We start from the raw sequence: 16711 nt of genomic DNA on the forward strand, positions 1-16711 counted from the left end.
TTTTTAGTAGAGACGGGGTTTCACCGTGTTAGCCAGGATGGTTTTGATCTCCTGACCTCATGATCCGCCCGTCTCGGCCTCCCAAAGTGCTGGGATTACAGGCTTGAGCCACCGCGCCCGGCAAAAGTAGTGTTTAGTCCAGAGCTGATAATGATCTCTCACTACCCAGGCAAGATTCTTCTGCATACTCTACCTAACACACTGAGAATTATGAAGTTGTCCAATTCAGAAAGTGGGAATGGGTCCAATTTCTGATTTTGTGTAAACCTTGGTATTATTTCCTCTAGTTCTTGTAAATGGGTTAGACTAGTTTCTTCAAATGCATGTTTTGATTAGTACTTTGCTGAATAGAGGATGAGGACCCTCTGCACATTGTTCTAGTGTGTCACTGTACATTTCTCACCTCTTCAGAACTATGCCATCTAAACTTCTGCATCCTTGGTCTCCCCAAGACTCTCAATCAGACTCTCTCAACTATGAGAGTCTATCAAACTTCTTCTGAGCCATAATGTAGAAACTGTCTCCAGGCAATATACAAGGACAATTACAGAGTTTCCATCTTTTTTCCCCCAAATCTCAGGGGTATTACGTTGTGTTGCCTAATGTCTTGAAAACCATTACTTCCTATCATTTTCCCAATTTTTAAAATTATTTCAGGTAGAAGTGTAAATGTGTCTAAAATTCATCTTTCGGCCAAACTTTAATGCTAGACATGGTACTAAGCCCCTAGGAAAGCCTGTTTAAGCAATATAAATAGCTCACCTTCTTCTCTAGACTTACCCATTTGTATAAGTTGAATTAATACATAGGGTCTTAAAACAAGTCGTTCTTATCAGAGGTGCAGTGAACAAATAATACCAACTTCCACGTTCCCTTTATGTTTACTCTTCGTTCAACAACAGGATGTTCTAAGTCTAGACACTCTCCAGGACATCAGGAAAGATGTTGGTAAAAAATATGGTTTGGCTACTACTGGGAAAATTGAAAGAATGAATCAAGTGTCAGACGTCCTGACAACAAAAAATATGCAATATCCCTAATAATATGGCATCAAGGCTGAGTCATAGCTTTTATATATCCTTTGTCGTCTCTTTTGCTGTAAAGCAAAAAAAGAAAAGCCGGTTCTCAAATGCCCCTTCTCCCTTCGTATTGCTAGATCAGAAAGGGGAGCTTACTCTTTATTGACTAGTTTACACTTAAGGTTAAATAATTAGGAATGGTTATATTCTTATAAAATCAACAACTATATCTTGCTTAATGTTCCAAACAAAATAAGAGAAAATTTTATTGCATTTACCACCTATTGATATTCACATTGGAGTTACATCCAATGTTCATATTAATATTACATCTAATTTCTTTAATGAAACCAATACATCATAAACCTACATAGTGAATATTTATTCTCACCATCTCAAAAGCCCCAAAAAGTCACAATTTAGATAGAATTTAATGGTGTAGTTAGTTATTCATAAGTCAAATTGTTAAACATGATTTTTTGGAAATATATATATTTTAGTTGTATTTTTTATTAATTGTTTAAAACATTCAAAAGGAAAAATGCTCTTTTAATCTTCTCACTTTATCTCATTTCATTAAGTGGGAAACTACCTCAGAATTGATCTGTCACTTACTCACCAAAACCACAAAGATGGCTGAAAGCAAAATTCTTTTTTTTTTTTTTTTTTTTTTTTTGAGATGGAGTCTTACCCTGTCACCCAGGCAGGAGCACAGTGGTGTGATATCGGCTCACTGCAAGCTCCATCTCCTAGGTTCAAGCGATTCTCCTGCCTCAACCTCCTAAGTAGCTAGGATTACAGGCACATGCCACCACGCTCGGCTTATTTTTGTATTTTTAGTAGAGACAGGGTTTTGCCATGTTGGCCAGGCTGCTCTCGAACTCCTGACCTCGTGATCCACCCAGCTCGACCTCCCAAAACTCATTTTTAAATTCTCAGTTCACTGTGATTTTTCTTGCACTTTTGCTGCCTCTCAGGAAAAAAAAAATGCCAGTAAAATATATTTTGTAAAACTATTGATTCTGGCTAGAACAAGCCTATGAAAAAAATTGATACATCAATTTACAAAATACGTTAGTACGTTTTGCTAATAAAGTTGTAAAATAAATGAGATCCGAAATTTGTGTTGTCAAAATTTATTCTGTGTCTAAATTCCTTGGGTTATTTTCAAAATGGAGTAAATCAGTATTTTCTTCCCTTTTTTGTTTATTTGGAAAATGAAAAAAATTTATTCTATCATTGTTACAAAAAACTAGTAATGTTCCTTACCTCTTTATCTATCTACTGTAACTAGTTTTCCATAGAAGTCTTCTTCCTTTTGAATAACTTTGCTATTCTTTGCAACTAGATAAAAATAAAGATTCACCATCCTTATGGCAGGCATCTTTGAAAATCAACTCAATATGTTTTTAATTCTTACCTATGTCTTGTGACTTGACAAAGGTAAGAATATGGTTAAGATTGCAAAATTTAAAATGTAATTAGTAAAATTTTTCTGAGAAAAACAAATAAATGTAAGTTATTGTTTTCATTTATAGTCTGATTCTAATATTGTTTGTATGATATTCCCATGGATAGAATAAAAATATATTTCATAAATAATCTAGAAGAAATTATTTTGGCTGTATATTATATTATGAGTTTGGTTATATATTATAGTCTCCTTTTGATTTATGAGGATTACCAGTATGGAAAAACTAGCTTGGTAGCTCTCATAAAATCAGTCATAACAATATAAGAATTTTAAACTAAATATAAAAATTAGAAAAAATATGTAACTAATAAGTATTTATGTACATTATTTTTTGTAGCATGACAAAGATTATACTAATTCTCTAAATGCATTGTTTGCATAGAATAGAATTGTTTTCCATATGTTATCTTTACATTCCTTTTCTTTATAGTTAGTTTGGGCCAATTCATTTTATGTCGGTTGCGCGGTTGCAATGTGTCCTGACCTTGGGGGAGCTTCAACTGCGATGTTTATATGTAACTATGGACCTGCGTGAGTTATTTTCTCTTAAAAATAATTTAATTGAAATTAATGTTGATGATGGTTGCCAAATAAGAGGATCTTATAGTAGAGACAAGTGTATTTTTGATAAGTAATGTCTCCCTTTAAAGTGCTAATCAAATGAGATAGGTGAAAATAGAAGATGGTGGCAGAATATTGCCTTATTTAAAGAAAAACTATACCTGTCATAAAATATTTAAACTTGAGAGAGAAAATGATGGAGACTGTTAAGTTTTAAAAAAGAGATAATATAAAATACATTGCCACAGTAATATATAAATACTGAAACACAAAAAGGCTGGCAGATGCTTCTCTAATATAATATAAAATAAGTGGAATAAGAAAACGATTGAGAACGACTGTAAAAGCATATACTTTTAAGAAAAGAACAACATAACTTTAATTGTCTTGCTGATAATTGCATATCTAGATGAAAATATAGCATAAGCTTAAAGGGAAACTCCGAAAATGAAATTCTAGAACTCTAATCTTAGTTAATCTATACTAGGAAGAATATAAAAACAGTTAATAACCCAGCTGTTCAACAAATATCAATTTAAAAACAAGCAGTAGAAAAGATAAAAACAAAGACAGAGAATAAATATGCAAAATTGACTACAAGGAGCTGAGATATGCCAAAATTACTAGAGAGAGGCAGAAATGTGTATATATCTCTCTGTATTTTCTTCCATGACCTTACACTTGGAAGCAAAAACAAGAATGATAAATACAAATTTTTATAGCTTGGGAAAAGTAGAGTTGCTATAGATTCAGAGAAATTATAAAACTACTGACACATTATCTTTTCTCTTAAGGAGACTAATCACAAGATTTGAAATGGAAAGAGAACAATAATAGGGGATGAAAGCTCAAGATTTAATGAAAAAGCAGTTAAGCATCATATTGCTTTGAATAAGTCAGGTTTTGGGGTCCAAACAAACTGTGTACATTACAGATTTCTTATGGGTCTTGTGAAAGCATATGAGGATATTGCTATGTCACCCCTGGCCAAGTGGTAGGGAGCAATATACCCTGTCACTTGAAACAAAAGCCAAAAAAAGCAAAATAGACGAAGCACATGAAGCAATGGTTTTAAAGACACTGGTTATAATACAACAAAGGGCTGTCATCTCTGAAAACTAACAAACAAACAAAAAGTTAGCCCTATAATTCCCCCAGCTTTCTGTCTCAATGAGAGCTTTCAGGTCATGGCACATGAAATTACTAAGACAGAGGTTGACCGACTGACTCCCTGAGTTGAAGAAATGGAGCTAAAAGTATAAGAATACTAATACAGCTAGAGTTCACGGAAAAGAGTACCAGAGAAAAGAGAACTACACAGAGAGAACCCTAGAGATCTACAAAAGGTATTCCTTGAGTATTGATTAGCATGTGCATGTGAACAGGCCAGATTAAGAAGCATCTGAAACAGTAAGAGGACACAGTTCTTGGCACTCACACAGTGAGCAGAACTAAACTGCTCCAGACCCACCTAACAATTCATAATGTAAAACCTGAAAGGATCAAAATGTTCCCATGTAATCTGACTGTATCCCGCATAAGAAATGATTGAGAATGATTATAAAAGCACATACTTTTAAGAAAAGAACAACATAACTTTAACAACAACAACAAAAAAAAAACTCAAGGAGGTTTACAGAAATACATAATACCCAGCACCTAACACAATGTCTGGAATCTAATGAAATATTGCCAGCCATATACAGAAGGAAAAAAATAAGACATAATAAGAAGCTGAATCAATAAGTTGAAACGAATGCAGAACTTACACAGATGTTATAATTAAAAGAGACATTAAAATGATTATAACTGTATTCCATATTTTTAAATGTTAAACAAAGATGAAAAATATTCAAAACAGAGGACTACAATGTCTGAGACTGTTTAGAAGTTAAAATTAATGGAATATTAGATATTCCAGAAAAGAAAGATGAATGAATTCAAAATCATAACATTAGAAATTATCCAAGACAGTGATTCAGGAGTTCACAGCTGCAGTGAGCCATGATTGCCCTGGGAAACAGAGCAAGACCCTATCTCTTTAAAAAAAGAAAAGAAAAAAATTATCCAAGATGGAATCCATAGGGGAAAAAATATCCAAAAAGATAAAATTCGTACCAGTTAGCTGTGATACAACTTTAGTGTAAATTGATTTCCTTAAATTGGACTGCCTCCTGGCCAGAGGGACAGGCTGGAGACTGCCTAAGAAGACCGGGTCCCAGGAGGGAGGGGTGCCCACCACCACTGTGGCTCCAGTTGACCATTTTCCCCTGCTGCTGGTGCCAGCAAGACTGAGTGATTTGGACCAGGAGAAATTCCCCACAGTGCAACACAAGTACTGTGACAGTTTGTGGCCAGACTGCTTCTTTAAGCAAGACCCTGACACATTCCTTCTTGCCAGGCAGGGCCTCTCCCTGAGGGATTTTCAGCACCCCCAGCCAGTGGTTTATGGACAGATCTCTGATTTCCATGAGAGGAGCCCCTAGGAGGACAGGAAGCCACGGTATCATGGACCGCAATCTTATCCTTTTCTGCTGGCAAACGCTGAGGGGTCCGGGTAGTCTGGATAAGGGAAATTCTTGCTTATTTAAGTGGGTCCCTGATCCTATTTCTCCTGACTGGGTGAGATCTCCCAACAGGGGTCTCCAGGCACTGCATACAGGAGCATTCTGGTAGGCATCAGGTCAATGCCCCTCTGGGGCAGAGTGCCTAGTGAAAGGAGCAGGCTGCCATCTTTGGTGTTCTGCCACCTCCACTGGTGATACCTCCGGGGTCAGAGGGACTCAGGTGAACAGGGTCTGGAGTAGGCCCCCAGCAAATCACAGCAGCCCTAGGGAAGAGAGGCCTTACTGCTAAAAGAAGAACAAACAGAAAGCAACAACAGCATCAATTAGACCACAAAAACCCCATCCAACGGTCAGCAGACTCAAAGATTAAAGGTAGATAAACTCTTGAAGATGAGAAAGAATCAACTCGAAAATGCTGAAAACTCAAAAAGCCACAGTGCCTCTTCAACTACAAATGATCACAACACATCTCCAGCAAGGGCACAGAACTGGGATGAGGCTGAGATGGATGAATTGACAGAAATCGGGTTCAGAAGATGTATAATAATGAACTTCGTTGAGCTAAAGGAGTATGTTCTAACACATTGCAAAGAAGCTAAGAACCATGATAAAATATTACAGGAGCTGTTAACCCGAATAACCAGTTTAGAGAGGAACATAAATGAACTGATCAAGCTGTAAAGCACAACATAAGAACTTCACAATGCAATCACAAGTGTCAATATCCAAACAGACCAAGTGGCAGAAAGGATATCAGAGCTTGAAGACTATCTTGCTGAAATAAGGCAGGCAGACAAGATTAGAGAAAAAAGGAACAAACAAAACCTGTGAGAACTATGGGATTATGTAAAAAGATTGAACCTATGACTGATTGGGGTACCTGAAATAAATAGGGAGAACAAACCAAGTTGGAAAACACACTTCAGGATATCATCCAGGAAAACTCCCTCAACCTAGCAAGAAGGTCAACACCCAAACTAAGGAAATCCAGAGAACCCCAGTAAGATACTCCATGAGAAGATCAACCCCAAAACACATAAGCATTAGATTCTCCCAAGGTCAAACTGTAGGAGACAATGTTAAGGGCAGCCAGAGAGAAAGGCCAGGCTGCTTACAAAGGGAAGCCCATCAGACTAACAGCAGACCTCTCAGCAGAAACCCTAAAATCCAGAAGAGATTGGGAACAATATTTAACATTCTGGTTTGAGATGGAGTCCCACTCTGTCACCCAAGGTGGAGGGCACTGGTACAATCTTGACTCGCTGCAACCTCCGCCTCCCAGGTTCAAGTGATTCTCCTGCCTCAGCCTCCTGAGTGGCTGGGATTAGAGGTGCCCGCCACCACACCCAGCTAATTTTTGTATTTTTAGTAGAGACAAGGTTTTGCCATGCTAGCCAGCCTGGTCTCGAACTCCTGACCTCAGGTGATACACCCTCCTTGGCCTCCCAAAGTACTGGGATTATAGGCGTGAGCCACCATGCCTGCCCAATATTTAATACTCTTAAAAAAAAATTCAGCCTAGAATTTCATTTCCAGCCAAACTAAACTTCATAAGCAAAGGAGAAATGAGATTTTTTTTCAGATAAGCAAATGCTGAGGGAATTCATCACCACAAGGCCTGCCTTGCAAGAGCTCCTGAAGGAAGCACTAATATGGAAAGGAAAAATGGTTACCAGTCACTACAAAAAACACACTGAAGTACACAAACCAACAACACTATGAAGCAACTATATGAACAAGTCTGCAAAATAACCGGCTAGCATCATGATGACAGGATCAAATTCACATATAACAATACTAACATTAAATGTAAATGGCCTAAAGGCCCCATATAAAAGACACAGAATGGTAAGCTGGATAAAGAGCCAACATCCATCAGTGAGCTGCATTCAAGAGACCCCATCTCACATGCAAAGACATACATAGATTCAAAGGGATGAAGGAAAATTTACCAAGCAAATGGAAAACAGAAAAAAGCAGAGGTTGAAATCCTAGTTTCTGATGAAACAAACGTTAAACCAATAAAGATGAAAAAAGACAAAGAAGGGCATTACATAATGGTAAAGGAATCAATTCAACAAGAAGAGCTAACTATCCTAAATATATATGCGCCCAATACAGGAGCACCCAGATTCACAAAACAAGTTCTTAGAGACCTACAAAGAGACTTAGACTCCCACACAGTAACAGTGGCAGATTTTAACACCCCACTGTCAATATTAGACAGATCATAGAGACAGAATATTAACAAAGATATCCTAAAGTTGAACTCAGCTCTGGATCAAGTGGACCTGATAGATATCTACAGAACTCTCCACACCAAACAACAGAATATGCATTATTCTCAGTGCCACAAGGCACTTACTCTAAAACTGCACACATTGTAAGTAAATCACTCCTCAGCAAATGCAAAAGAACTGAAATCATAACAGTCTCTCAGAACAAAAGATAGTCAAATTAGAACTCAAGATTAAGAAACACTCAAAACCACACAACTACATGGAAATTAAACAACCTGCTCTTACATGACTCCTGGGTAAATAATGAAATTAAGGCAGAAATCAAGAAGTTCTTAGAAACTAATGAGAACAATGAGATAACATACTAGAATCTCTGGAATGCAGCTAAAGCACTGTTAAGAGGGAAATTTATAGTGCTAAACACCCATATCAAAAAGCTAGAAAGATCCCAAATTGACATCCTAACATCATAACTAAAGGAACTAGAGAACCAAGAGCAAACAAACCCCAAAGCTAGCAGAAGACAAGAAATAGCCAAGATCAGAGTGAAACAAGGTGATACAAACATGAAAAACCCTTCAAAAAAATCAATGAATCCAGGATCTGGCTTTTTGAAAAGATTAATAAAACAAATAGACTGCTAACTAGCTGTTATCATAAATAAGTAAAGAGAGAAGAATCAAATAGACACAATAAAAAATGATAAAGGGGATATCACCACTGACCCCACAGAAATACAAACAACCATCAGAGAATACTATAAACACTTCTGTGCAAATTACTTGGAAAATCTAGAAGAAATGGATAAATTCCTGTAAACATATGCCCTCCCAGGACTGAACCAGGAAGAAGTTGAATCCCTGAATAGACGAATAACAACTTCTGAAATTTAGGCAGTAATGAACAGCCTGTCAACAAATAAAAGCACAGGACCAGATGGATTTATAGCTGAATTCTACCAGAATAACAAAGAGGAGCTGATACCCTTTCTTCTGAAAAAATTCCAAACAATTGAAAAGGAGGTACTCCTCCTAACTCATTGTATGAGGCCAGCATCATCCTGATACCAAAACCTGGCAAAGAAACAACAACAAAAAGCATCAGGCCAATATCCCTGATGAACATTGATGCAAAAATTCTCAATAAAATACTGGCAAACCAAATCCAGCAGCACATCAAAAAGCTTATCCACCACAATCAAGTTGGCTTCATCCCCAGGATGCAAGTCTGGTTCAGCATATGCAAATCAATAACTGCAATTCATTATATCATCAGAACTAAAGACAAAAACCACATAATTATCTCAATGGATGACAAAAAGGCCTTCAATAAAATTCAACATTCCTTTATGTTAAAAACTCCTCTCAATAAAACAGGAATTGAAGGAGCATACCTCAAAAAAATAAGAGCCATTTATGAGAAACCCATGGCCAATATCATACTAAATGGGCAAAAGCTGGAAGCATTCCCCTTGAAAACCAGTACAAGACAAAAATGTCCTCTCTCATCACTTCTATTCAATGTAGTATTGGAAGTTCTGGCCAGAGCAATCAGGGAAGAGAAAAAAAAAGGGGGGTGGTATTCAAATAGAAAGAGAGAAAGTCAAATTGTCTTTGTCTTTGTTTGCAGATGATATAATCCTATATCTTGAAAACCCCATTATCTCATCCCAAAATCTTTTTAAGCTGATAAGCAACTTTAGCAGTCTCAAGATACAAAATCAATACGCAAAAGTCACAAGCATTCCTGTACACCAACATCAGAGAAACAGAAAGTCAAATCATGAATAAATTCCCATTCACAATTGCTAGAAAGAGAATAAAATACCTAGGAATACAGCTAACAAAAAAAGTGAAGGATCTCTTCAAGAAGAACTACAAACCACTGCTTAAGGAAATTGGAGAAGACACAAACAAATGAAAAAAACATTCATGTTCATGGATAGTAAGAATCAATATCATGAAAATGACCACACTGCCCAAAGTAATTTATAGATTCAATATTATTCCCATTAAACTCATTGACATTCTTCACAGAACTAGAAAAACTATTTTAAAATTCATATGGAACCAAAAAAAAGTCTGTGTAGCCAAGACATCCTAAGCAGAAAAGAACAAAGCTGGAGGCATCACACTACCTGACTTCAAACTGTACTACAAGGCTGCAGTAACCAAAACAGCATCGTACTGGTACAAACACAGACACACAGACCAATGGAACAGAATACAAAACTCAGAAATAAGACCTTACATCTGTTATCATCTAATCTTTGACAAACCTGACAAAAACAAGCAATGAGGAAAGGACTCCCTATTTAATACATGGTGCTGGAAGAACAGGCTAGCCATATACAGAGAATTGAAACTGGACAACTTCCTTACAACTTATACAAAAATTAGCTCAAGATGGATTAAAAGCTTAAATGTAAAACCCAAAACTATAAAAACCCTAGAAGAAAATCTAGGCAATACTATTCAGGACATAGGCATGGGCAAACATTTCACGACAAAAACATCAAAAGCAATTGCAAAAGCAAAATGGACAACCAGGATCAATTAAACTAAAGAGCTTCTACACAGCAAAAGAAACTATCATCAGAGTAAACAAGCAACCTACAGAGTGGGAGAAAACTTTAGCAATCTATCCATCTGACAAAGTTCTAATATCCAGAATCTACAAAGAATTTAAGTAAATTTACAAAACAAAAAATCATTCAAAAGTGGGCAAAAGACATGAACAGACACTTCTCAAAATAAGACATTTATGCATCCAACAAACTACAAAAAAATAGCTTAACATCACTAGTCAGTAGAGAAATGCAAATCAAAATCACAATTTGATACCATCTCATGCCAGTCAGAATGGCAATTATTAAAAAGTCCAGAAACAACAGATGCTGGTGAGACTGTGGAGAAACAGGAATGTTTTTACACTGATGGTGGGAATGTAAACTCCACAATAGTCAAACCATTGTGGAAGACAGTGTGATAATTCCTCAAAGATCTAGAACCAGAAATACCATTTGACCCAGCAATCCCATTGCTAGGTATATACCCTGAAAAATATAAATTATTCTATTACAAAGATACATGCACATGTATGTTCAGTGCAGCACTATTTACAATAGCAAAGACATGGAATCAACCTAAATGTCCATCAATGATAGACTGGATAAAGAAAATGTGGTACATATACACCATGAAGTATAATGCAGCCATAAAAAGGAATGAGTTCATGTCCTTGGCATATATATATAAAATGTATAAAATATATTATATACATTATATATGATATACATTATATATTATATAATATATATTTTATATATGGTTTTATACATGTTTTTAAACCATATATTCAATTATCCCATTTATATTAACCATATATAACATATATAATATATATTTTTTATATATATGGTTTAAAAATATGGTTTATAATATATATTTTATATATATATGTGTGTGTGTATGTGAATATATATATATTAGCTTACAGACTGCATAAAACAGATAAAATATAAAATACAGAAAAACAGACCACAGGACAGATTTGGCCTCTGGGCCATACTGTGCTGATTGCTACTCTATAGAAAATCCACTGGAATCTACCAAAACTCATCTAAAACTAATAAGTTTAGCTTTTAGGATACAAAATAAGTATACAAAAATTAATTACATGTCTGCATACTAACAGTTAATGAGCAGAAATTGAGTGAAAATATCATTTAAAATAGCATCAAAAATATAAATTATCTAAAGAAAGAGACATATACTGAAAACTGCATAATATGAGAGAAACTAACAAAGACACAAATAATTAGAGAGATAGACGTTGTTTATGAGTTTGAAGACTCAGTATTTTTAAGATGTCTTTTTCTTTTTTTCTGAATTGATCTATGGATTCAAGACAGTCCCAGCGAAAATTCTACCACATAAGTTGACAAGTTGATCAAAAAATTCATGTGGAGACACAAAAATTTTGAATAACCAAAACAACCTGAAATAGAATAAATTTAAAGGACTAATACTATTGCTTTCAAGTGCTAATAATATGGTTTTTAAAAGTTATTAAAACTGTAAAATAATCCCAACATTGTGGTATTTGCATAAAGTTAGACAAATAGATTAGTGGAATAGAATACAGAGATCAGAAATAGACCCACACATGGCTGACCACATATTTTCAACTAATTTTTCAGAAATGAACAAAGGTATTTCAGTGAAAAAAAAATTAATAAATCATACTAGAACAATTAGTTATCCATAAAGTAACTTGGATCTACACAATGACAAAAATTAACTCAGAATGAATTGTAGATGTATTTGTTCATTTCATACTACTATAAAGAAATATCCAAGACTGGGTAATTTATAAAGGAAACAGGTTTAATTGACTACATGGCCTCAGGAAACTTACAATCATGGCATAAGGCAAAGGGGAAACAAGCACCTTCTTCACAGTGCAGCAAGACAGAGAAGAGAAAAGGAGGAACTTCCAAACAGTCTTAAAACCATCAGATCTCATGAGCACTCACTATCATGAGAACAGCACGGGGGAAAACCCCTATGGTCCAATCACCTCCCTCTCTCAACACGTGGAGATATAGTTCCCTCCATCAACACATAAGAATTACAATTAGAGATAAGGTTTGGGTGGGGACACAGAGCCAAACCCTATCACTTTGCCCCCAGCCACTCCCAAATCTCATGTCTTTTAACATTTCCAAACCAATCATGCCTTCCCAACAGTTCCCCAAAATGTTAACTGATTTCTGCATTAACTCAAAAGTCCATAGTCCAAAGTCTCATCTGAGAAAAGGCAAGTCCCTTCTGCCTATAAGCCTGTAAAATCAAAAACAAGTTAGTTATTTCCTAGATACAATGGGGATACAGGCATTGGGTAAATGCTCCCATTCCAAATGAGAGAAATTGGCCAAAACAAGGGGGATACAGGCCCTGCACAAGTCCAAAATCCAGTGGGGCAGTCATTAAATCTTAAATCTCTGAAATAATCTCCTTTGGCTCCATGTCTCATATCGGGGCCATGCTGATGTAAGAGGTGGGCTCCCACAGCCTTGGGCAGTTCCTTCATGGGTTGCTACTGAAAGTTTGTGGCTTTTCCTGGTGCATGGTGCAAGTTGCCATTGGATCTACCATTCTGAGGTCTGGAGGATGGTGGCCCTGTTCTCACAGCTCCACTAGGCAGTGCCCCAGTGGGGACTCTGTGTGGAGTCTCCAATCCCACCTTTTCTTTCCACACTGCCCTAGTAGAGGTTCTCCATGAGGGCTCTGCCCCTGCAGCAGACTTCTGCCTAGATATACAGGCATTTCCATACGTCCTCTGAAATCTAGGTGGAGGTTTCCAATCTTCAGTTCTTAACTTCTGTGCACCCACAGGCCCAACACGTTGCAGTCTTTCTGCCCCTTAGCTCAGATAGGTCTGAGTTCTTGTCTCACAACCAGGAAGAATTAGGTGTGTGGATACTGGAGAGTGAGTGGAGTAGAATTTATTAAGCAAAAGAGAAACTCTCAACAAAGAGAAATGTGGCAAGAAGGGAATGGTTCCCCTACCCAAAGGCTGGAAAGTACCCCCTTGTGGCTGGTTCTGGGGCCTTTTATGGACTCAGAATGAAAAGTATGTGCTGATTGGTCTGTGAATATGCAAAAAAAAAAAAAAGTTAAAGTAAAGACACCACTCAAAGATGGCCACAACAGTGTAGAAAACTAATTAGGAAAGGGTTGGCATATGTAAAATAGGTGAAGGGTGGGTATCAATCAGAGGAAAGTGCACCAAACAAGAAAACAAGTTCTCAATCCAGTCCAAATATTTAACTTGTAGCTTGGCTTTCAGGTTATAAACTGTCTTTGGCTTGAAGGTGGGGTTTCACCAGGGACCCAAGCCTATCTGCCTAGGCATTTGGCTGCCTTCTGCTACTCTCAACATCACATTGAAGTCACCAAGGCTTGGGGCTTGCACCCTCTGAAGCAAGAGCTGAAGCTGTACCTCAGCCCGTTTTAGCTGAGGAAAGAGATGTAATTGACTCATGGTTCCACGTGAGTGAGGAGGCCTCAGGAAACTTACAATCATGACAGAAGGTGACGGGGAAGCCAGCACCTTCCTTACAGTGCAGCAGGAGAGAGAAGAGTAAAGGAAGAATTTCTAAACACTTTTAAAACCATCAGATCTCATAAGAACTCACTCGCTATCATAAGAACAGCATGAGGGAAACCACTCCCATAATCCAATCACCTCCCTCCTTAAACGTGGGGATTACAGGTTCCTCCCTCAACACATGGGAATTACAATTCAATATGAGATTTGGGTGGGGACACAGAGCCAAACCATATTAACAGACCTAAATGTAAAATCTAAAACTACAGAAATTTTAGAAGAAAAGATGAACAAAAACCTTTATGACCTTCAGATAGCCAAAGATTTTTAAACTACCACACTAAAACTATGATATATAAATTTAATGTCATTAAATTAAAAATAACTACTATTCAAATACACTGTTAAGAGAATGAAAAGACAAGCCACCTGGAAGAAAGTCTGTAAACAATAACAGCAACATATATCAAATAAAGGATGTACCCTGGAATATAGGAAGAATTCTCACAACTCAATATAAAGAAAACTTACAACTCAATCTTAATGTTTTTAATACAAAGAAGATATATAGGTAACAAATACACACATAAAAATGCTCAACATCATTAGTCATTTAAAAAATACAAATTAAGGTCACAAAAAATACCACTACACTACTATTAGAATGGCTAGAGGGTGGCCATGCCAAATGCTGGGGTCAACGTGAAGGCTATGGTATTCTCACGCACTGTTAGATCTGTGTCCCTGTAATGATGTATGTATGAATGCTTTGAACATTCATAGCAACCCTGTTGGTAGTGACCAAAAACTTGACCAACCCAAATGCCCATCAATGGAAGAATATATAACTAAATTGTGGCATATTCTTTAATGGAATACTACTCATGTTGTTATGTTTTTATGTGTGTACTCTAAGTAACACATTTTTTAAGTCTTTCCCAGATAGAAGATAAAGAGCCTTTGAAAAATTTATGACTTATACTATTAAAAATCAGGCATAATAGCTGTCAAGTCATACATCATCAAAGAGAACTAGATAAGGACTATGATATTATAATTTAAAATTAAAACATGAAACACATGTTTATGTTTGTAATTTAAATATTACTTATTTCATGTACCAAATGAAGAAATAGTCATACTATCTATGACAAAAACTTTGCAACCATCACATGCATAATTACACTGGGTCCAGATCTCATTATTGTTCTATAGAATATTCAAGAATAGAACTTCCATGTGGTTCATCCCGTAAGGAATTGTTTTAATAGTTTAACAAAAGAAATGAAAATAAAATTGAGACATATTATTTTTCATTTTCAACGTTTATGACTTAATGAATGACTAAAACAACTTGCATACATGCGTGAAAAAAATTGGAGAAATTAACAGCCACTTGACTAATCAATGTTTCTCTTTTTTACAGAGGAAATTTTGCAAATATGCCTCCTTACACTAAAGGAGAATCTTGCTCTCTCTGCTCGAAAGAAGATAAATGTGTAAAGAACCTCTGCAGTAAGCAAAAAATAATATTATATTTAAAGAGTAAAGTTTCCATATATTTATTATATTTTAAAATTTGGCTTCTCAAGTTTATAAATTAGGGACAAGATTTGATTGTTGTTATCTGATGATATAAATCATTTGTCATAAATTTTAATACTTAAACTCAGATGATTCTTGCTGTCTTCACTGATTACTCTCCCTCTGAAGCTAAAGAGCATAAAGGAAGGAGGTACAATCATGATTCAATTTGCTGCTGCACTGAAAATAACTATGTGTTGAAATGCTTCTTATTTTTACTTGCTTTCATTGACCTCCTTTTATTAGTTATTAGAATAGTGATCCATTCCGAAGTAATTTGTTAGTCAATGTCCAAAGTAATTATGATTTAAAACTAACATGTTTCTCTTTCATGATCAACTTTTTCATTCTCAAAACAAATATGATTTTAAAGGCTAAAAGTATAAATTTTGGGCAGTGAGACCAGAGCAAAAAAAATGGAGCCATGCGTCAACAAAATGTCAATCTCTGCAAAATATTGGAAGAGATTTATTCTGAGCAAATATGAGTGGCCAATGACCTGTGAGACAGCCCTCAGGAGACCCTGAGAACATGTGTCCAAGGTGGTCAGGCTACAACTTGTTTTTCACATTTTAAGGAGACATAAGACATCAATCAATACATGCAAGATATACATTAGTTCTGTCCAGAAAGGCAAGACAACTGGAAGTGGGGCTTGCAAGTCAAAAGTCAAAGGTACATTCAAAGATGTTCTGATTGGCAATTGGTTAAGTAATTGTCTAAAGGCTTACAATCAATAGAAAGGAATAGCTGGGTTAAGATAAGGGTTGTGGAGACCAAGGGTTTATTAAGTAGATGAAACCTCAAGGTATCAGGCTTCTGAAAGACTAGATTGTAAATGTTTCCTATCAGATTGAAAGAGTCTCTTCTGTTAGACTTAAGATCTGTATTGGTGTTAATGCTGGAAAGCTTTTTCTGAATTCCAAAAAGGGAGGAAGGTATAACGGGACATGTCTGACCTCCCCTTTCCTATCATGGCCTGAACTAGTTTTTCAGGTTAACTTTGGAATGCCCTTTGCCAAAAGTAGGGGTCCATTCAGATGGTTGGGGGACTTAGAATTCTAGTTCTGGTTTACATTATCCTCCTTCTGGCCAACATTTGCCAGAGGCAAAGTCAACGGCCAGTAAACATTTACTTTATCCCATAGTTTT

At 36.2% G+C, this 16711-nt stretch overlaps 1 protein-coding gene across 2 annotated transcripts in view; it reads left to right on the forward strand.

Annotated features, from left to right (window-relative positions):
• GLIPR1L1 (GLI pathogenesis-related 1 like 1) overlaps positions 1-16711 on the forward strand; it is a 38090-nt gene that overhangs the window by 10567 nt on the left and 10812 nt on the right. For both annotated transcript variants that reach the window (XM_011981363.1, XM_011981364.1), the window contains exons 3-4: positions 2924-3024; positions 15402-15490. In XM_011981363.1, coding sequence (XP_011836753.1) covers positions 2924-3024; positions 15402-15490 — 190 coding nt within the window. The remainder of the gene's footprint in view (positions 1-2923; positions 3025-15401; positions 15491-16711) is intronic.

Source organism: Mandrillus leucophaeus, unplaced genomic scaffold (assembly GCF_000951045.1).
Source record: "Mandrillus leucophaeus isolate KB7577 unplaced genomic scaffold, Mleu.le_1.0 Scaffold225, whole genome shotgun sequence".
NCBI lineage: Eukaryota > Metazoa > Chordata > Mammalia > Primates > Cercopithecidae > Mandrillus > Mandrillus leucophaeus.